The 21902-nt window shown below is 38.2% G+C and overlaps 1 protein-coding gene across 1 annotated transcript in view; it reads right to left on the bottom strand.

Annotated features, from left to right (window-relative positions):
- ABCB11 (ATP binding cassette subfamily B member 11) overlaps window positions 1-21902 on the bottom strand; it is a 77921-nt gene that overhangs the window by 48102 nt on the left and 7917 nt on the right. The window contains exons 5-9 of the mRNA XM_032408661.1: window positions 11668-11755; window positions 10394-10527; window positions 8520-8691; window positions 5241-5365; window positions 3523-3697 (exon numbers count right to left, since the gene is read on the bottom strand). Of these exons, the coding sequence (XP_032264552.1) occupies window positions 3523-3697; window positions 5241-5365; window positions 8520-8691; window positions 10394-10527; window positions 11668-11755 (694 nt within the window). The remainder of the gene's footprint in view (window positions 1-3522; window positions 3698-5240; window positions 5366-8519; window positions 8692-10393; window positions 10528-11667; window positions 11756-21902) is intronic.

The raw sequence follows: 21902 nt of genomic DNA, 5'->3' as shown, positions 1-21902 counted from the left end.
CTTTCATCTTCTCTCCTAATAGATCACAGGGTTTGTTTTTTGTCTGTGTACAGGTGATACCGATCAGTCATTTATGTGAACAACTTACCATGTATGCTCAATTACCATGCAGCCAATAACGATTTTATTCATCAAAAAATATATTCGATTAACCTAATTGTTAATTACTTTAGTGGACTGATAACACTCAACTCAGCTCATGTGTACTCAGACTTCATAGTTTGCTACTCAGAAGTATGGCCAAAAATGTGCCTGCACACATGACTGAGAGAAAGAGAGAGATGGAGGGATGGAGGAAGGGAGGGAGGAAGAGAGAGAAAGAACAATCAGTGATTATACTGTTAATGGAGGTCTCTCATTTTTCCAAAGGGATCTTTCTTAAGGTGTAAGCAGAGGCTTGTAGGAAGGTGTTGGAGTAAGAGGTAAGGTTAATAATCGATGATTAAAATGTTAGAGACACATAGTCTGTCACATCTGCACGTAATAAGTACTCTCTCAGCCCAATTATTTACAGAAGGTATAGACAAGAGTGGACACTTGAAGCTGAGGAGTGTCAAATTCGTTAAACAAGGAGGCCATTAGGCTGAGGTTGATTTAATGCCTTGGTAGCCTGCATGAGCAAACCAAAACCTAAGCGCAAATGCCTCAAGGTTAAGACATCAAAAACCTAGGGGCAACCAATCACAAATGGTCAATTAAGCTTCCCCAGGCAAGGCAACTGCTTAAGCCAGAGCCAATCAAATCATTGTTTTGCTTTGCTTCTGCCTCTTCTCTATAAAAGTTTCCCCCCTCTCCCCCCCCCCAACCCCCGCCCGGTAGAGAGTGGCTTCTCATCACTTCTGGCTTGGTGCTGCCTGATTGGAATTATTTTTGTTTAAAGAATCTCCTAAAAATTTTAGTATGCCTCAGTTTATCTTAGAACCATAACATTGGATTCCTGCTAGAGAGAGTAACCAAGGCGTTTTTAAATTCAGTGTTTCCAACTAGAATTGTGTATTATTTAATTTTCAATTTACCAATTCATTCTTCCCTCTGAACTGTTATTTGGGCACACCTCTGTCCTCTCCTTGCAGTCACGGAATGAAAGGAAGAATGTCTTTTCTCAGCACATGTTTTTCTGCAGAATGAGCAGATACATGCATCTAGGTCTGCAGTCAACTGGTAAATGTTGAAAGTTCTTAAGAGTCATTAGACCAACAAAGATGAGGGACTTTGTAGTCAGGTTTCTGACCTGCAATACTTTCACTGGATTTTCAAATGTGCAAAGCTATATTAGAGTTGTTAAGAAAGTGCTTAAATTATAATAACAGCAACATTTTCCATCTATACTATCTATTTAAGGTTCAAAAGACACTTTAACATGTCGTATCATATTTAATTTTTTAAAACAAAGTTCAAGTGATGCCAGTTGTTCATCTTGCAAAGAAGAACTGAATTTTAAAAAGTTGTTCTTAGGGCGCCTGGGTGGCTCAGTTGGTTAAGCAACTGCCTTCGGCTCAGGTCATGATCCTGGAGTCCCGGGATCGAGTCCCACATCGGGCTCCCTGCTCGGCGGGGAGTCTGCTTCTCCCTCTGACCCTCCCCCTTCTCATGTTCTCTATCTCATTCTCTCTCTCAAAGAAATAAATAAAATCTTTAAAAAAAAAAAAAAAAGTTGTTCTTAGTGTATCATCAAGCTGTTAATGAGATAAAGTCAGTAGCGCAGATTGACTATGGTTTGACCTCACCACTGATAATCATTTATAAATAAATAAATTTATTTGTTTAATAAATTTAAACAAATAAATAAAATTCCATTCAACTTTCCCTAGAAATGTATTTATATTAAAGCAGTAGATCTCAAATTATAAGCTATCAGCTAGCAAATTTCTAGTAGATAAGATTTTGGCATTTTTCATTGTTTAATTGGTACCTATCTCACCTAGAATCTTTTTTTTTTTTTTTAGATTTTAGTTATTTGACAGAGAGAGAGAGAGAGAGAGAGAGAGCTAGAGAGGGAACACAAGCAGGGGGAGTGGGAGAGGGAGAAGCAGGTTTCCCGCTGAGCAGGGAGCCAGATGCAGGGCTCGATCCCAGGACCCTGGGATCATGACCTGAGCCGAAGGCAGACACTTAACGATTGAGCCACCCAGGCTCCCCCTCACCTAGAATCTTGAGCCAAAATATTTTATTTAAGAATCATATATGAAACTGCTTCACATCTCCATGCTTTAAAAATTAATATACTTAATTATGGGGCACCTGGGTGGCTCAGTCGGTTAAGCATCCAACTCCTGATTTCAGCTCTGGTCATGATCTCAGGGCTATGAGATCGAGCCCTGCATCAGGCTCTGCCCTCAGTGCAGAGTCTGCTTGAGATTCTCTCTCTCTCTCTCTCCCTCTCCCTCTGCCCCTCCCACCCCTTGTGCGTGCGTGCTCGATCTCTCCTCTCAAATAAATAAATAAATAAAATCTAAAAAAAAAAAGATTAATATATTTAATTAAATAATTAATAGGCCAAATGAAACATGTATTTCATGCTTTATCTCCCTGGCCTCCTGTGTGGGGGCAGGAAGGGGTGGGCACAAATGTAAACAAACCCAAATGTTCAATTCCATTCAAGGACTCTGAAGGAAAAGTTCAGCAAGCCGTACAAGAGAATAAAAGATTGGGTGAGCATGGGAGGCCTTACTGGGAAGGTGCTGTTCAGCTGAGAATTAGAACAATGACAAGAGTCCAGCTGTAATGAGAGGAGCTGTAAGCTAAGGAGGAAAGACGTTGGGTTTGTGAGCAGGAGGAAGAGATTTCTCTGATCCTAGCCACACTTGGTTACCCTGCTATTCACTGCTAACATCCTTGTCTTCTATAGCATTGTCATTAGGCATTGATGTGGTTGTTTAATTATTGCCTCTCTTCCCCACTGATCTATAAATCACACCAGGAAAAGATCACATTTCTTTTGCTCACTATTGAATCCTCTGTGCTGGCATATAGTAGATGCTCAATAATTCTTGAAAGAACAACGGAAAAAATACTGAAAATTAAAGCAACCAAGGCATTCGTGATAACATGGCTCTAGCACAAGTGAACAATAAGATAGGGTCGTATTATGTGTTCAGCTGAAGATATCATTGGCTTGGTATTTTAGTAACTCATTGTGTTTCACAAATACGTCCATTAGCACATATCTTGTACTATTATTAAACTTAAATACATGAGCTATTAATTTTTAGCTGAGAGATCCCTGACTTCCCATTTTCATGGCATGTTATCTTTTGGACTCAGTCAGAAAATCATTGTTTTACAGCTACAGAATTTTCAGTTAAGCGGAAATCATTAAATCACTGGTCTCATCAACTCAAATGCTCAGTGTTCCTTTACTATAAAATGTGTAAGTATTGCTTGTTTCTGCAGATGGACTCCATCAAATCATTGCTGCTCTCCTCCCTCAGACAATAAAGGAATAAACAAAATGCCTTCACTGTAGGCTTTCCCGAGATTCCAGCAGGAAATGTTATGTCTAGGTCATTAAGGTCAAAGTACCTGGACGAGGGTTCCTGGCGTATATTCTCCATCCTCTAGGACAAGTTTGGAGCCGTACCAGAAGGCCAGCGCATAACAGAGGAAGATGAGACACCACATGAATCCAGTAAAGAATCCCAGCACGATCCCTTTTCTAATTCCCCAACGCTGGGCAAACACAAGATTTCTCTCGTACCTGTGAAGAGAAAGCATTTGTGTCTACATCAGCAGCAGCAGCAACTCAAGTTAGAATGTTTAAATCAGCCACAATGCGGTGCTTTTACTCAATGGTCATAAAAATCACCCCAGACACACAGCAGCTTTCGGGAAAGAAAATGACAAACTTCCGTGTAGTTATTTAGCTTATTTCAACCTGGCAATGAAATGTGTTGAAGGAACAATGCCTAACCAAACCTCATGGCTGATTACTTCTTGGATAAGAACAGTGTGAGAAAAGTGGGAACTTTACCCCAAGAGAAAAGAATTTTCAACACAAATGTTTGGACATGAGGGATCCAGTACTATTTGTGCTTGAATTGTTTTTACCAAGTCACATGGCATGCTTTCTATCAGAAAATGATGCAACTGTTTTCCCCCAGGTTCAGAACCAGTGTTTGCCACAACTCATCTCCGTACACTCACCCATCTGCCCCGTGACCAAGAATGCTATGTTGTAACATGACCGGTCAGGTTCACAGCCATGGGACATGGATAACTATGTAGAAATTCGATCTAAGCACTAGACTGCAGTGATTCTATGATCTAGCCATTAATAACTGGCATTGTCTTGAAGCTCAGACATTCTGTAACTGCCTTCCTTAGTCTCAGAAAATAAATTCATGGAGAACTTTTAATATTTTGCAGGACAAAGTGAAGGTCTATCCTATGTTTGTTCCATTTTCAAAACATTTACAAAGCTGCTATTAATAACAATAATGAGTATCTTTTATGGTGGAGGAAGTATCCTACTGAAATTTTTTGTGAGAAACTAGGTAACTTCACTCTATAAACCAAAAGAAGCAAAACAAACAAAAATTGTAAATTCTATTCTCTTTTTTTATTTGGTAACAATTGAGACTGACATCGTCATACTAGATCTCAAACTCATGAAATAAGAGTTGAATTATATTGGTGGCTATTTTATGAAATCAGTGCCTGGCACTGGCACTTAAAAAATACTAGATAAGAGGAAGAATTAACAAAATCAAATTCTCAACAACTGTGTTGTTTGGGTCATTTAGGTTTTTTATTTTCATTAAGAATTAATCTTCTGGAATGATGGTCTGTAATATACCAACGCTAAATTTTGTTTGAGTAAATGGAAATTTCATCAGACTTTAAAAAGAGCATGTAGTACAGTAGCTGAATAAAAGACACTGAATAAAAAATGTGTTGAACTGCATTTTAGGTATCTCACAGCAAACAGTGTTACAGGCCATGAGGTATAATATGCATACATATGCATACATACACACCACCAGAGTTGAAATAAATACCTAACCTAAAATGACGTTCTAAAAATCTCCAACTACAACATTTTCAAAAACACACAGCTAAAGGCTTGGGGGTCCTTGTAGTGCTTTGCCCAACTAATTACTCTCAGCTACCTCTTGAATAAAATCTCTCTCACAATAAACAGACCAAGGTAAATCTGCCACTTTGTACAAAATAGGGAAGATTCAGGGTAGTAGGTCAAACGACGAAATTCAGGAAAGTGGTGGATGTTTCAGTAAACCAACCTTTCAACCTCTTTTTGTTCACCACCAAAAGCAGCCACCGTTCGCATAGATGAAATGACTTCATCAGCCACTGACCCTGCTCTGGCGTAGGCCTTCAATTCATAGTCAGTAAACTTGGACACACTCTAAAATCCAAAAGAAGAAAACAAAACCAGGGAATTAGGTAAGTCAGTCTGTCATTCAGTGATTCATTTAACAGAGTAAGTACGTGGTGTGGTTTCGTACAAGACTAGATTCTCGCTGTAACGGTGTTCACGGAGGAAAGAATCTGGTCCAAGTTTGACCCGTGTTAAGCCCCATCCACGAATGTCTGGTTGTTAGCATACCAAAATGACTTCTTTAGAAGTCAGCCTCAAAAGCCTTCTCACAGAGTAAGTCCCCAATAGGGCATTCTGTGAGACCACAGTGTAACACTCATTATACTAATGAAGTTTGCAAATGATTCCATATCACATTTCATTGCTATTGACCACAGGATGTTTGCACAATTTACGGACAAACACCAGAGACAGAGACTGGAGGTTAGTCAGAGTATATAATTGGGAGAGAAGTCCTGACGATACAGAGGCTCATGATACTGCAGAGGTAATTGCACAGGAGAAAGCTCCAGATAAATATTACGCCATTTTGACTCAACTGTAGGGGCTCAAGTAACTAGCTTTGCTCTTTACAAAAGGAACCAAAAAGACATTACACTTAATATTTAACAAATTACTTTTTCTAAAATTGGACTTGGATTGAGTTGCAATTAGAATTAATTACCAAAGAAATCCCTGGCACAGATGAAGATACCAGAATGAACAAAAGCAAATATTGTAGAAGTTCAATTAACTCAGAAATCTAAAATATATATAGTACCCAGACTAAAGGAGTTTATCTTCCAAGTTTTTCCGAACTTTTAGCAGCTTAACTCTTCTCAAACAAAATCTTAAATGGAATTCTAAGATACAAAATAAGTAAATGTAGTATTGTTACAACAAATTTATGTCACAAGTCCACACTTTATAAAAGTTGTGAATTGAAAAGGCAACAATAGGGAAAGTAGGGCTATTTTCATCAACATGAAAATATGAATTTGGGTGTTATGAATGACATTAGAGTTTTTACCACAATCCTCTTCTAATTTATTTCTAAATTATGTATTGAGGAAATTAAGTAGTTGTGAATATTAATAGTTTTACTGTAATTTAATGTACATTAAATAACCTCAGGATACTCCCATTAAATTGATACAGGAGTTTAAAGATGTAAATTGGAAAATATTTTTATAGATGTAAATTGGATTTTAAAGATGTAAATTGGAAAATATTTATTTATTTATTTTTTTTTTTTTAAAGATTTTATTTATTTATTTGACAGAGAGAGAGACAGCGAGAGCAGGAACACAAGCAGGGGGGGTGGGAGAGGGAGAAGCAGGCTTCCTGCCGAGCAGGGAGCCCGATGTGGGACTCGATCCCAGGACCCTGGGATCATGACCTGAGCCGAAGGCAGACGCTTAACGACTGAGCCACCCAGGCGCCCTAAATTGGAAAATATTTAGCATGTCAAACTAAACTACCTACCTATTTTATTTAGCATGTCAAACTAAACTACCTACGATTGCTCGTTATTCTCATGGAAAATATAAAAGTCAGACTCAGGCATACAAAACCCACAATAACATGTAACATGTCATATATTTTGCCCACTCCTACTTTTTAATTTTTTTTATTTTGGTCCTGCTTTTGAACTGCTTAGTGAAGTTGCTTGTATCATTTTATACAAACATGCACAGACTTGAATTCAAGAAGAAACCAGTGCAGAGCTACAACATTCCAAATCAGTGACACATTTACAAGAACTTGAAATATGGGCACTTGAGATAGCAAGAGAAACCATGCCCTAAGCCTGTTAAAATCAAGTCACCCAGGCTACATCTCCACTATGTTGAAATGTGACATCTGACCCATCTGAGTATGAATATTAACCACAGGTTTGAGGAAAGAGATTAAGTGTATGGGGGTGGGGGAAGCTGAATCAAATGTTTGCAGAATCCCCGAAGATCCCCCATGGATGGTGAGGCTTCCCTGGAGTGAAGCTTGAGAGTGTTTGGTAGGAAAGACTGTCACAAAGCTCACACGTATGGTGGATTGGAAAAAATAAAAGCTAGTATCTCTTGAGCAATTAATTCTGTGCCAGATGCCAGGCTAAATGCATAATATGGATTATGCCTTAAGTCATCACAATGACCTTTATCCTTATCTTCAAGATGAGGAAGCTAAAGTTTTGACATGCTAAATATATCTTTCTTGAGCCAGATGGTAGAGTCAGGGCTGACCAACTGAGAGGAGTGAGCTCTTGGCCTTTGTCAGTCCGTTCTACCTGGGAAACATTTGAGTAATATAGCCAGTGGATTGTCGAGAATATTTTGCTAGAAAATATTATGGAGATTGGTTTCCTGCTGCTCAGTGATGTGAGTGTATTCAGCGTTCCACCTGAATTCTATTCTCATTTATAGCAAATTATTAGTTTGCCTGATCCCATGACCCGCTATCTGATGTCTCTGCTCTAAAAGTATGATACAAGAATTTATTAATCCTTGGGAGTATTTTCTAACTGGGATGACCCAAAATTCCTACTCCTACACTTTTTCTTGGCCTGCATGCCTGGGAAATGGAGATACTGCTGGGAATGGGTCAAGTGACCTCTTCCTGAAACTGATTAGACTGCCCGGAGAGCACAGCTGTGAATGCAGAAATCTCCTTTATGTGTTTGTTACTGATCTGGGTACATCTGTTGGGCCTTTTTGAAGAAAACATCTGAGCTTGGGAGACCATGGGAAGCAATAGGCATATGAGAGAGTGGATGGGGATTTGGAATCAGGCTCCTTTGTATTTGAATCCAGTTTTGTCACTCACTAGCTGTGCAGTCCCAGACAAGTCTCTTTATCTCTCTGAGCCTCCGTTTCTTATGTCTAAAATGGCATTAAGGCTTTATAAGATTGTTGCAAAGATTAGAGATAATAAACATGAAGTTCCTAACAGTGCCTGGCAAAATAGTAAATGCTCAATAAATGTAGTTGTTATTGCTATTAATACAATAATACTTATGTTATTAAAATATCATCAGTCCCTGGATTGATGGAATGTTATTTGATACTGAGGAATAACCAAACAAAATAAATCAAAACAGTGATAAATAATGTTGACTAAACATACACAGGAAAAAGGAATCAAGTTTCACATTTCTGGCTGTTTCTCAGGGCAGATGTCCTGGAGAAAAGTGAGAAGACATTCTTACCAGACCAATGATGGCTGCTCCAATCCCAATGAGAGGGCTCACAGAGATAATGACCAGGGTCAGTTTCCAACCCTGGTAAAATCCCAGCAGGAACCCACAGATGCTCGTGGTCATGCGCTGAATGAAAATGGCCATTTGGTCAGCAATGGCATCATTGACTTTGTTAATATCCCTAGAAACGGGAGACTTGGATCACTGAAACTGAATTTGGTCAATTCAAATGCCTTGTTGAGAAATCCCAGCCTTTCCCTTCTACTGCCATCTCTGTACCCCACTGCCTATGAGAAACATAACAGCCTTTCACATTTGAAGAAACTTGCTATAGCTTGTGAGGTCATCAAGCCTCTCCCTCCCTCACAGCCAAGTAAAGTTTTCCTCAACCCAGGTTTCCCAACTGGTGTCCATTCAATGTTGACAAAGACTTTCAGAAACCATCTTATCTGTCCCTTTCTTTCTTATAGCTCATATTCTTGGTCTGTCCTGAAGAGCCCTTCTTTCCTTCTTTATACCTGCTAAATCCTTTCAGCCTCAAGGTGCAACCCACGCACTACCTAATTCATAAAAACCCTCGAGGAAAAACTAATATAGTCCTCCCTGTGTTTGCATAGCAATGTAATGAATCTGTGTTTGTGTGTGTACGTGTATATAATTACTGCATTCTGCTTATAGGTAGTATAGAATAGTGGTTAAGATCACAGACTCTGGGGCCAGACTCCGAATTTGAGCACAAGCTCTTCCTGGGCAAATTACTTAAACTTTCAGTACCTTAGTTTCCTCATCTGTAAAATGGGGATAAAGACAGAACCTACCTCAATGGGTTGTAATGAGGATTAGTTAATATATGTTAAGTATATAGAACAGTGCTTAGAGTATAGTAAGCTATCAATGTGTCAGCTTTGTTTATTTATTTACTTGCAATTTTTATCCCTCCTACAAGGCTGTAAGTTCCCTGAGATCAGGAGTTGTGTGGTTTATCTTTATGGCTTGCATACGGTAAATCCTCTAGAATATAGGTTGAATATAATTACATTAAATTCATATTCCTAGGAACATTCTCATAATCTCTTGTTTAGATGGAGCAAACAGGGCTTAGGACTTAATAGCAAAAAAAGGACCTAAGATATTACCCAGAGACTTGACAATTGTATTCCAGCAAGGTTAAGTATCTATTCAAGATCACAGTAAGTAAGGGGCAGAATGAGTGCTAGAATCTAAGTATCCAACATTCAGTCTTTGATCTTCACTATACTACACACTCTTTCATGGGACCTCATGGGACCCCAAAGTTCAATTCAATAGGGTTCAATTGCTTCTAATTACTCAGGGCTCGTTCAGAATACTTGGAGGAGGAGGGGAGGGGGGGCTATCAATTACCCCAACTGGTCTTTAGGTATAAGCCAGATTTAAATCCAACTGTTTAGTTTCAATCTTTCTCAAATTTTTTTGGATTTTTTTTTTTTTTTTTTGGTCTTTGTTTTTATGTGCAGAAATGACCTCAACAGACAAGGCAAGATAATTCATTCTAAGTACATTGTTTTTCCCTATAAATACATGGACTGTGACATCCCTCGGTCTCTCTTTTAGAGGCCAAATAGCCCTACTTCTTTTAACTCTCTTCTGTAATCCTTCATTTCTAATATTTTAATCCAGGGCCTACAAACAAAATTGTAGTATCCTGGCTTTCAATTGTTAATGATCATATCAGATAAAGCATTACCTATGAAAAAACCATGCTACCTGTAAAAGCCCAACTTAAGAGACAAAGTGTATCCAAAATAACTGAAAATGTGTTTCTAATTGTTATTTAATTTAGAAACAAGGGTTCTATGATCAAAAGCGGACACATACATTAAAACCTCCTACCAGCCACTTACTCAGAAAATCTTGTATTCAGCTCTCCCACGGAATTGCAGTCGAACCATCCTATTTCCATTCGCATTACTTTCCTAAAGGAAACTTTTCTCATTTTCTGTATCTGACGAGCTGCAGCAATCACCCAAAAGCATATCTGAAAATGGAGCAAGGATGTTTGGCATTGTGATGTTAAAAATATTCATTCATTCCTTCTCTTTTCAGAAGAAAATACTTTCAATATAAGCCTTGAGAAAGAGAGGAAAGTGATTCACAGAATGCCGAGTCACGGGGCGTGCCGTGTGAGCTCAGGCACCTGCTGCTGAAAGCGGGGTGAGCGGAACAGCTGTGGCCAGGGAAGCCAGAAGGTTTGGGTGGGAATTTGGTTTTGCCACCTGTAGATCTAGCCTTACCAAGCTTCACTTTCTGCATGCGTAAAGGAAGGCTCACAGTGCCAAAAAGAAATTCTTGCTCTTATATCCCTATTTTTGCAAGGAGCTTCTGAGTGTATTCCCCCCGCCACCCCCCCTCCCCCGAGAGGCCTGCCAACAAGCATGTATGCATAGTTTTCAGACTGTTGGACAATGATTTTTCAGAGAAAGGAAGACAAAAATTATGACATAAACAGGGAATCTACTGTTAGCTGTCCCCAACCAAGCAAAGTCAGGCTGTCATTAAAACTCTCAGTACCAGAATGGGGAAAATGGATTCATTTCTCTTTACAATGAACATGAACTTCCTGGAATTCTTGAACGAATGTGGGTTGAGGGGATTCATTATTTCTTCTACAGAAGAAGGTAAAAGATGAAATATTTTTCTTCTTTAATAAGGGTTAAGTAACTCCAGGCCCTTCCATGGCTTAAATCTAGACTAGATTAACTTTACAGAATTGGGGTTGGAACAAAGATTGGTGAGATTTTATCAGTGAAAGAGAAAAAAAAAGTAAAGTTTGCTTTCCTCCAACTCCTCATGCATGGCTTTCTCCAGGGTGCCACACTCCCTTTACAAACACACCCACAACCACCTATTTTTGAGTTTAGAAGATGAAATAGAGGGGGTGGGGGAGGACAGGGCATTGAAATTCAGTCTAGTCTCCGTCCCTCTAGACAACTGCGTGCATTTTCCTCCCTGTCTGAGAAGAATCCTTCCCCATTCTCTCACCCCCCCTCCACCTCCAAATAAAACTGTAGTCCCTAGGGCTTCCGAACAACTTAAAAGTTAGAGTGCACTTTGCAGTTCATTGTAATGTCTCTGAGCCCAGATGTTGATCTATAAATAAAATGGAGGCGCCACTCACTTGAATATATCCTGTGATAAGTACTACCAAAGCGATCCCAGCATAGTAACTGGCAAATCTGATCATTTCACTTTCAATGTCCAGCAACCTTCAAAAGAGGGGGGGGGAAATGTTAAGATTCAGAAGCAGGGTCAAGCTTAGCGAAGATTACATTTGCGGGTACAGAGGAAAATAAAATATGAAATATGGGTAAGCCTTCTTATCTATGTAGAATTATCATCGATCCAACCAAATTTCTACCTAGACCTCGTGTGGTACCAAGTCCAGCAAAGCTGCCTACTCCCTTCGTTTTCATCTTGTTTTTTTAAAAGGTATTATCTATTTATTTGAGAGAAGGAGAGAGAGCATCAGTGGTGGTGGGGGGGAAGAGCAGAGAGAGGGAGGAGCAGACTCCCCGCTGAGCAGGGAACCCCATGCGGGGCTCGATTGCAGGACCCCCGGACAATGACCCGAGCCGAAGGCAGACGCTTAACCATCTGAGCCCCCCCGGGCGCCCCCGCCCCCTTTCTGTTTATAGGCAGAAATGACTCACTGGCAGTTGGAAGCCAGAGGCAGTAAGACGGCAGCCCAGTGCTCTGTCTACCGAGGCCCTTCACTCCGGCTCCTTACGCAGTGATAGAGGACTCAGTGCTAGGGAGAGGTTTTAAAAAGCCAGACTGGTGTCTGCAAAGACACTGGCGTGGACTGTAAATCAGGAGGCTTTACTATTACCTCCTCCAGGAATCTAAGCCAGCTTTTCAACTCTTCCATCTCAAAGTGACACTCAAAAATGTGTGTGTCGTCATCCCAAAGAAGGACAAAAACACTTTATCAGCTAGTCCTTCTGCTGACTGCTGCCCAGGGGGTTTCACTCTCTGGTACAATTTCTAAGGTGAGAATTTGTGGGGAATAGCGAGAAAGCTCTACAGCGTTTTTTGTTTTTGTTTTTTTCAGCGCAGCTACCACGCTGCGGCTCAGGGCTTGGGGGTTGTCAGGGCTAGGGAGGGGAGGCACAAAGTAGTCTGAAATTGCTTTCAGAAAATAAAGAATAGGGTACTTGGAACATTGACATCTTGGTTGATAACAATTCTGACCCTTGAGGATGCTCTAAATGATAGCGAGTCCATTTCTTTAGAAAACCGGAAAGCAGCATCTTCCACAGAGGTGCTCCCATCCTCCGAGCTCTCTGCTTCCCCTCAGACCTCTCTTCTGGGAGCCAAGCTTGACTTGTTCTCTCCCTCTACTGAACTTGGACTACGTGGTGAAGTAAAATTTCTTTAATTCAGAACAAGCTATTATTATTATGATGCCAGATTTTATTGCCATCTCGCACTATCATTCAATATCGTCATTGAATATATTTATACTGAATAGATTTATGTTTGTTTTGCTAGATTGCAAGCCACTTGAGGGCAAGGGCTTGGTTTAGGCTGCTTGCTCACACTGCCCGAAGCCTTGCACAATACCTTACCCATAACAGACACAAGACCTCAACAAATGTTTCTTTATTTTGCTTTGACTTTTAAAATACTTACAAGGAAGGGAAATAATTGCCTTGGTCAACCCTTCTTTGGAGGGATAGTCTCCAAAACAGCTAATATGTCTGTTCACCACATTTCTGGTCTTTTATGATGGTTTAAGGGAACCCCAAGAATGAACAAGACCTAAAAAACTTATATACAAGTATCCACAATCAGAGGTTCTCACAAAAATTAAGTATCTCTGGATAGGATGCATAATGAAGAAAAAGACTTCTAGTGTGTAAATGAGGCCACACTCTTAGTTTTCTGTGAAATTTTTCATTGTGAAATGAAGTTTGGGTGTCCAAAAACAGAGAACTAGGAGTATTTGTCAAAAGAGTTTTACTTAGATTTCCTGTGGTGCGTTCCTTCTACACACGCTCTAAGCAGAGGGGACAAAATGGCTGCCATGGAAGACACAGCTGCAGGGTACAAACAGACCCACTCAGACTGAAAATACTGAGCACTGACCCATCTCCAGAATTTATCGGGGCAAACTTCAGGAGAATTATATCATTGCTGGATGGTGTGGATAAGGACATGTGTAGTTTATGATTCTGTTCATTCCTGAGGCACCCCAGAGATGAATGGTGAACTCATTTTTATTTTATTCTTGGGGATAAGAAGTTATTAGGGTTTTAGAAACTACTTGAGAATATTTCTGGAACAACAGGACAAACCTATCAGAAAAACTGATAGGAAGGAAACAAGCAGGCTGGCTTGGCTCCTTTGACTGCACATCAAATTTTTTATCATCTGGTGGAAAGTTTTCTTGTGGTTATAAAATCCTGGAAAGGATTTTTTAAACTGTGCAGGCGATTTGGCTCACCAAATGGGTGCCTTTCTTTTTAACAGCAAAATTGACATACATCTACTTGACTAAATTAAGATTCTCCTGGCTCATTTGTTGAAGAGAGGAGAGGGCAGAAAGATGACAATTAGGGGGGAGAGGTAAGATATATTTTACAAATTATTAAGATATGTGGATTCTTACTTGCTTTTAATGAAAAATAAATGCAGCATAAAATCAAAGTACTCAATTTATACCTCAAGGTTTCAGATTTACTAAAGCCATAGGACTTTCATTTTTAAATACCTAGGAGGTCTTTATAACAAGGTGCATTGCTTAACATGGAGTTTTCCTTTCAATGGTTTTCATGCACTGTAGACCCTGTAGCATTAACATTTTAGAGTGAAATCAGTGTCAGCTCCAAAATGAGCATCACAGGTTGGCAGAAACGTGCCCACGTCCTACTCTCAGAATGTTGGAGCCTCTGTCTTAATGCATAGGACATCAGCCTGTGGACAAATGGCAGATCACTGGGTAAAGCTGCTTTACAGAACATCTATACACTGTGGTAACTTACTGCCAGAATGGCTGGAATTTCCTTTCAGAGAATCTATGACAATTTTTTTTCACCCAGGAAGCTATTTTTTTGTTGGTTTGTTTTTCACGCAACTTTTTATTTTGAGGTAAGTGTGGATTCTCATGCAATTGTGAGAAGTAATACAAAAAGATATACGCCCTTTGGTAATACCTTGCAAAACGACAGGGCAATATCACAACCAGGATGTTGACATTGATATAATCAAGATCAGAATGTTCTCATCACCCCAACGATTGTTCATGTCACCTTTTACATCTACACATGCTTGCATCCAGCCTCCACTCCCCCCTTAATCCCTGGCTACCTCCTATCTGTTCGCTATTGCTACAGTTTTATCATTTGAAGAATATTATATAAATGGAATCACACAGTATATAACCTTTTGGTGTTGGTTGGCTTTTTTTTTTTCACTCAGCATAATTCTTTAAAGTTTCATAAATTATTTGTTCCTCTCTATTGTTAAGTAGTATTCCATGATACAAATGTATCACAGTTGGTTTAACCACTCACCCATTGAAGGATATCTGGGTTGTTTCCAGTTTTTGTTACAAATAAAGCATCTATAACCTTTATGTATAGGTTTTCATTTCTCTGGGATAAATCCCCAACAGTAGAATTTCTGGGTTGTATAAGACTTGCATGCTTAATTTTTTTTTTTAATTGTCAAACTATTTTCCAGAGTGGCTGCACCATTTTGCATTCCCACCAGCAAGGTGTAAGTGATCCATTCTCCCACATCCCCACCAGCTCTGGTGTTATTACTATTTTATTTTAGCCATTTTGATAGATTTGTGCTGATATCTCATTTTGATTTTAATTTGCATTCCCTAACCACCAATGTTGCTAAGTATCTTTTCATGTGCTCATTTGCCATCTTTATATCCTTAGTGAAATGTCTGTTCTTGTGTTTTTCCCATATTCAAATTGGAGTTTTTCTAACCATTGAATTTGGAGAGCTTTTTATTTTCTAGATCCTAGTCCTTTGTTAGATATATAATTCACAAATATGCTCTCCCAGTCTGTAGATTTTCTTTTCATCCTCTTCACAGGGTCTTTTGCAGAGCTGAAGTTTTTCATTTTGATGAAATCCAATTCAACAATTTTTCTTTTTATGGATTGTACTTTTAGTGTCAAGTCTAAAAGCTCTTTGTCTAGCCTTAGACATGAAAATGGTCGCCCACATATTTTTCTAAAAGTTTATAGTTTATTTTTAACATTTAAGTCCAAAACCCATTTAGAGCTATTTTTTGTATGGGTTCATTTTTTTCCCTACGGATGTCCAACTAGTCATACACCATTTGATAAAAAGTTTGTATTTTCTCCATTGAATTTCCTTTCCACCTTTGCCAACAATTAATTGGACATGTTTGCATGGGTCTATGTTTGAGGTCTCTGTTCTGTTCCTCTGTCAATACCACACAACTTTGATTGCTGTAGCTATATAATATGTCTTGAAATCAGGTAGACTGTTTCCTCACACTTTATTCTTCTTTTTCAAAGTTGTTTTAGATATTCTAGTTCTTTTGCCTTTTGATATAAATTTTAGAGTTATCTTGTCTATATCTATTAAAATATCTTGCTGAGATTTTGATAGGAATTTCATTATAGCTACATATTAGTTTGGGGGAATTGACATCTTTACTATACTGAATTTTCCAATTCATTAGCAAGGTATGTCTCTCCATCTATTTAGGTCTTTGATTTCTTTCATCAGCATGTTGCATTTTTCAGCATGTAAGTCCTGTACATGTTTTGTTAGATTTACACCTAAATAAATTTTTTGAACAATTGTAAATGGCATTGTATTTTGTTTTGTTTTGTTTTGTTTTATTTTAATTTTTGGCATTATATTTTGAATTTTGGTGCCCACATGTTCAATGCTAGTAGGTAGAAATACCACTAAATTTTGTATGTTTATCTGGTATTTTATGACTTTGCTAAACTCATTTATTTGTTCTAGGATATTTTTGTAGATCCTTTGGAATTTTCTATGTTGACAATAATATCATATCCAAAATAAATGGGTGTATTTCTTCCTTTTAGATTTGTATTTTTCATTAAAAATTTTTTGATTGTAATAAAGAACACATAACATAAAATTTACCAACTTAACCATTTTTAAGTGTACAGTTCAGTAGTGTATTAAGTATTAAATCAATATTCTTTTCCTTCCTTATTGTATAAGCTAGAACTTTGAGTACTGTGTTGAATAATAGCAGTGAAAGCATCTATCCTTGCCTTGTTTCCAGTCTTAGGGAGAAAATATTCAATCTTCCACCTTTAAGTATAATGTTAGCCATAGGACTTTTTTGTAGATGTCCTTTTATAGTTGAAGAAGTTCCTTTCCGTTCCTAGTTTTCTGAGTTTTTATTATGGATGGATATTGAAATTTTAAATGCTTTTTCTACATTGATAGAGATCATCACGTGGTTTTCTGTATTAACCTGCTAACATGGTGGATTACATTGACTGTTTTTCTTATACTGAACCATGTATGCTTCTCTAGAATATACTCTACTTGGTTATGGTGTATTTCATTGATTTCCCGTTATTTGTTTGTTTTATCTTTATTATATCCTCTCATACATTTTCTGTATACATTTCTGTATTTTGCTCTTCTTCTAGGTTCTTGAGTTGGAAACTTAGATGTTTAATTTGAGATGTTTCCTCTTTTGTAATGTATGCATTTAGTGCTATAAATTTTCCTCTCAGCCCTGTATGAGCTGTGTCCTACAGATTTTTACATTTTCTGTTTTCCTTTTCATCCAGTTCAATTTTTAAAACTTTTCCCTTGAGACTTCATCTTTGACCTATGGATTATTTAGAAGTCTATTGTCTGATTCCCAAGAATTTGGAGGTTTTCCATTATCTCTCGTTTTGATTTCTACTTTGATTCCATTGTGGTCAGAGAATGCACTCTATTATTTCAATTATTTTACATTTGTTGAGGTTTGTTTCATGGCTCAGGGTATGGTCTATCTGTAGGCACTTGAAAAAAATATGTATTATGTGGTTGTTGAGTGAAATGTTCTATAGATGTCAATTAGATCCTGTTGGTTGCTGGTGTTGAGTTCTTCTATATCCTTGATAATTTTATGTCTACCTGTTCTATAAATTGGTGAGAGATGGATATTTAAGGGGTCTACTATAATTTTGATTTGTCTCTTTTTTCTTTCCGTTCTATCAGTTGTTGCTTCACATGTTTTGCAGTTCTGTTGTTTCGTGAGTACACATTTAAGATTGCTGTGTCTTCCTGGCAGATTGACCCTTTTATCACTGTATAATGTCCCTCTTTGTCTCTGGAATTTTCTTTGTTCCAAAGTCTATTTTATCTCATATCAGTATAGCCATTTCTGCTTTCTTTTGATTAATGTTTGCATGATAAATCTTTTTCCATTCTTTAGAGAGAGAAAGTGCGAGCAGGAGGAGGGGCAGAGGGAGAGAGAGAAGAAAGTATCTCAAGGAGACTCCCAGCTGAACACAGAGCCCAAGGCCGGGCTCCATCTCATAACCCTGAGATCATGACCTGAGCCAAAACCAAGAGTCAAACGCTTAACCGACTGAGCCACCCAGGCACCCCTCAACTTGCCTATATTTTTTAAAGTGATTTTCTCATAAATAGCATGTAGTTGGATTATCTTAAAACCCATTCTGCCAATCTCTGTCTTATTTAGTATATTTAAATCATTTAAATTTAATATAATTATTGATATGTTAGGGCTCAAGTGTAACATTTTATTTTTTGTGTTCTGTTTGTTCTTTCTGTTTTTTATTTTTCTGTTTTCTTCCCCCTGCTTTCTTATGGGCTACTCAAATTTTTAAAAATTTTTAATTTATTTTATTTAATCTTATTATTTTATTTTAAGTAGGCTCCACGCCTAGCATGGAGCCCAATGCTGGGCTTGAACTCACAACCCTGAGATCAAGACCTGAGCTGAGATCAAGAGTCAGATGCTTAACTGACTGAGCCAGCCAGGCGCCCCTCAAACATTTTTTAGAATTCAATTTTAATTTATCTGTAGGGTTTTTGACTGTATCTCTTTGTATAGCTTTTTTAGTGGTTGCTCTAGGAATTCCATTATAGGTATATCACTTATTATAGTCAGCTAGTGTCATTTTACCAGTTTGCACAGGGTATAAAAACACTAACTCCCAGGGTGCCTGGGTGGCTCAGTCGTTACGCATCTGCCTTCAGCTCAGGTCATGATCCCAGCATCCTGGGATCGAGCCCCGTATCGGGCTCCCTGCTCAGTGGGAAGCCTGCTTCTCCCTCTCCCACTCCCCCTGCTTGTGTTCCCTCTCTTGCTGTCTCTCTCTGTCAAATAAATAAATAATATCTTTAAAAAACAAACAAACAAAACTAACTCCCTTTATATACCCTTACTCTCCCCTGTTAATGTTTTAATTGTCTTTAATATTTCCAAATCACACTCACCTCAGACAGTGTTACAATAGGACCATATCAGACAGTGTTTGCATTTTTGCTTCCACCATCAAACATAATTTAGAAAACTCAGAAGGAGGAGGAAAGTCTATTATATTTACCCATGGTTTTGCTTACCATGTTCTTCCTACTTAATATCCAAGATTTATTTTATTGTTTCCTTTCTGTTCAAAGAACTTCCTTTAGCCATTCCTTTAGGTAAGTCAGCTGGCAATAAATTCTCTTCATCTCCCTCATCTGAAAATGTCTTGATTTTCTCTTCCACAGGGGTGGTGATGAATGTTCTGACTCTCTGATCCTACCCAAGCAGGATGTTTCTCATTACATTGGGGGTGGTTGAGGCCTCTACATATTCTTCACTGACACCACAGGAGTTGGGTAGGGGAGAGACACAGCAGGGGCTCACTGATACCTGGCAAAGATGAATGTCTAGGCCCCCAACTCAACCTTTGCTGGCATGGGTAAGAGTGAGGTTATGTGTGTTTTGTTTTGTTCTGTGGTGTTGGCTTGAGTAGAATAGTTATTGCCTGAAATTCTTCTGTCAGGCTGCCTCTTTGTGGTCTATTATCTAGAGAGAGCAGAATTTTATTGAGTTTTGTGGTCTGTGCTCATTGGTATTTCTAGGTTACAGCTTTCCCAACACCCAATCAAGTACATATGAGGCCTAAAGAAAATCGAAGGAACTCACAACCATGTCATTATTTGGGTCCTGAGATCTCTAACCTTCTTTTATCCACTCTTTTAGACTCAGGTAGGTTGGTTTTATATGTAATGGATTAAATAATCCAATCAAAAAGCAAAGATTGTCAGACTGGATAAATTAAAAAAAAAAAAAAAAACAAGCTCCAACTATAGGCTGTCTACAGGAGACACATTTTTGATTCAAAAATTTGAACAAGTTGAAAGTAGTATAGAAAAAGATGTGTCATGGTAAAGAGCAACCATAACAAACCAAGAGTGGCTATACTAATATAAGACAAAATAAACTTAAAAAAATTGCTACTAGAAATAAAAATCATTTGGTAATGATAAAAGGGTCAATCTACCGAAAGATTATAGCAATTTTAAGCATATATGCATCTAAAAACAGAGCCCCCCAAACACATGAAGCAAAGTGTGACAGATTCAAGGGTAGAAATAGATAGTTCAATGGTAATAGTCAGAGATCACAACTCCATACTTTCAGTATTGGATAGAACAACTAGGAATAGAAGACTTGAATAACACCATAAACCAATTAGACCTAACAGACATCTTTTGAACATTCCATCCAATAATAACAAAATACATATTCCCCAGAAGTGCACATGGAGCATTCTCCAGGATAGACACATGCTAGGCTGTCCTAATTCATGCTACAGTATGATGAACCTTGAAAACATTAAGTTAAAGAAGCCAATCACAAAGGACCACATATTGTGGGATTCCATTTGCATGGAATGTCCAGAATAGGCAAATCTAGAGAGTCAGAAAGTAGATTAGTGGTTGTCTAGGGCTGAAGGAGGAATGGGGGAATTGGAGAGTGATAGCTAAGGAGTATGGGTTTCTTTTTGTAGTAATAAAAATGTTCTAAAATTGATTATAGTGGTGGGTGCACAACTCTGTGAAATACTAAAAACCATTGAGTTGTACACCTTAAGTTGGTAAATTTCATGGTATGTGAATTGTGTCTCAATAAAGCTGTTTTAAAAATGTATGGTTTTACAGTGTCTAACTTCAACATAGTGCTTGAATGCATACACTAACTGAACATTGTTAACAAAACAGACTGAAATCCAAGAGAAAATGCAGGCTGGTTCCTACTTTGATGCATTCACATGTGGGGGAATGAGGAATCAAACTTCTCAATGGCTGCAGTAGTCAGCCTCTAAGGAGCCCCTAATTGTTCTTGTCTCCTGGTATTCACACTGTTGTATGGTCCCTTCCCAGATTATACCAGGGTTGGTTGTGTGACCAATAGAAAATGGCAGCAATTATGGTATGTCACTTCCACAATTAAGTCACAAGACTTTGTGGTTTCCCGTTTGAATTTTTACACTTCAATTGGATAAAAGAAAATAAAAAGAAGCTGCACTGTGGTATTTGGACTCTTTGGACTTCCCCTTCAGGCATTTCTCATTCTTTTGCCTTATTATTTGACTATTCGGAGCAAATAAATACTGATAAACTAATCAGGCGGCCTGATGTTCTATAATACTTTTCAGCATTATGCACTGAGAGCCATTTGGAAGGCTTTGCCTAAAAATTCCATCCAATGGATTACAATTGATATGTAGAAACCAACCAGTGAAATGAAAGAGAAAAACCTGCTCCTACCATTACACATGCATGCTTATGTTGATAAAATCATGGAGTAGCCTTGTCCAAGACTAATATACCTAATATAATAGGTGGAGAAATTGTACTTTTAATGATATACTTTTTCCAAGAAAAAATGTGCAAAAGAGTTGAGTAATTCTGGAGGCTTGTTAATTACTTAGAGGTAGCAAAGTGTCTACTCCCTTCTCTTCTGTCCCACCCAAGTCCATTTTCACAGTGATCTTAACTACATAAAAGCTAAACAAATATTTACCCAGAAGTAAAACAGTAGTCATGTCAGAGACCATAATAATTCACAGTTAAAGTATTTAACTCATCAAAGGAGATCCTGGTAAAGAAAAGGCCTGAGAAAGGTGTGGTCTACACAATTCCAGATACTCATATGAAATTTTTAAAAAAAGGACAAATATCCATTTACATGTTCTGTGTCATATGAATTCAGCAAAAGCCAATGAGCTTCTGAAAGCCCCTACTTGCTTTGCACTATTTGCTCACCTTCAAGTATATGACCTAGTAAGAACAAATAAAGTGTGAGTAATGGGTAGCCACAGTAAATTCTTTTCTACTGGATGTTAGTGATACAGA

Source organism: Phoca vitulina, unplaced genomic scaffold (assembly GCF_004348235.1).
Source record: "Phoca vitulina isolate PV1807 unplaced genomic scaffold, GSC_HSeal_1.0 scaffold1, whole genome shotgun sequence".
In the NCBI taxonomy this organism is placed as follows: domain Eukaryota; kingdom Metazoa; phylum Chordata; class Mammalia; order Carnivora; family Phocidae; genus Phoca; species Phoca vitulina.
The sequence above is the reverse complement of the archived record's forward strand: the minus strand, read 5'-3'. Positions and strand labels throughout refer to the sequence as shown.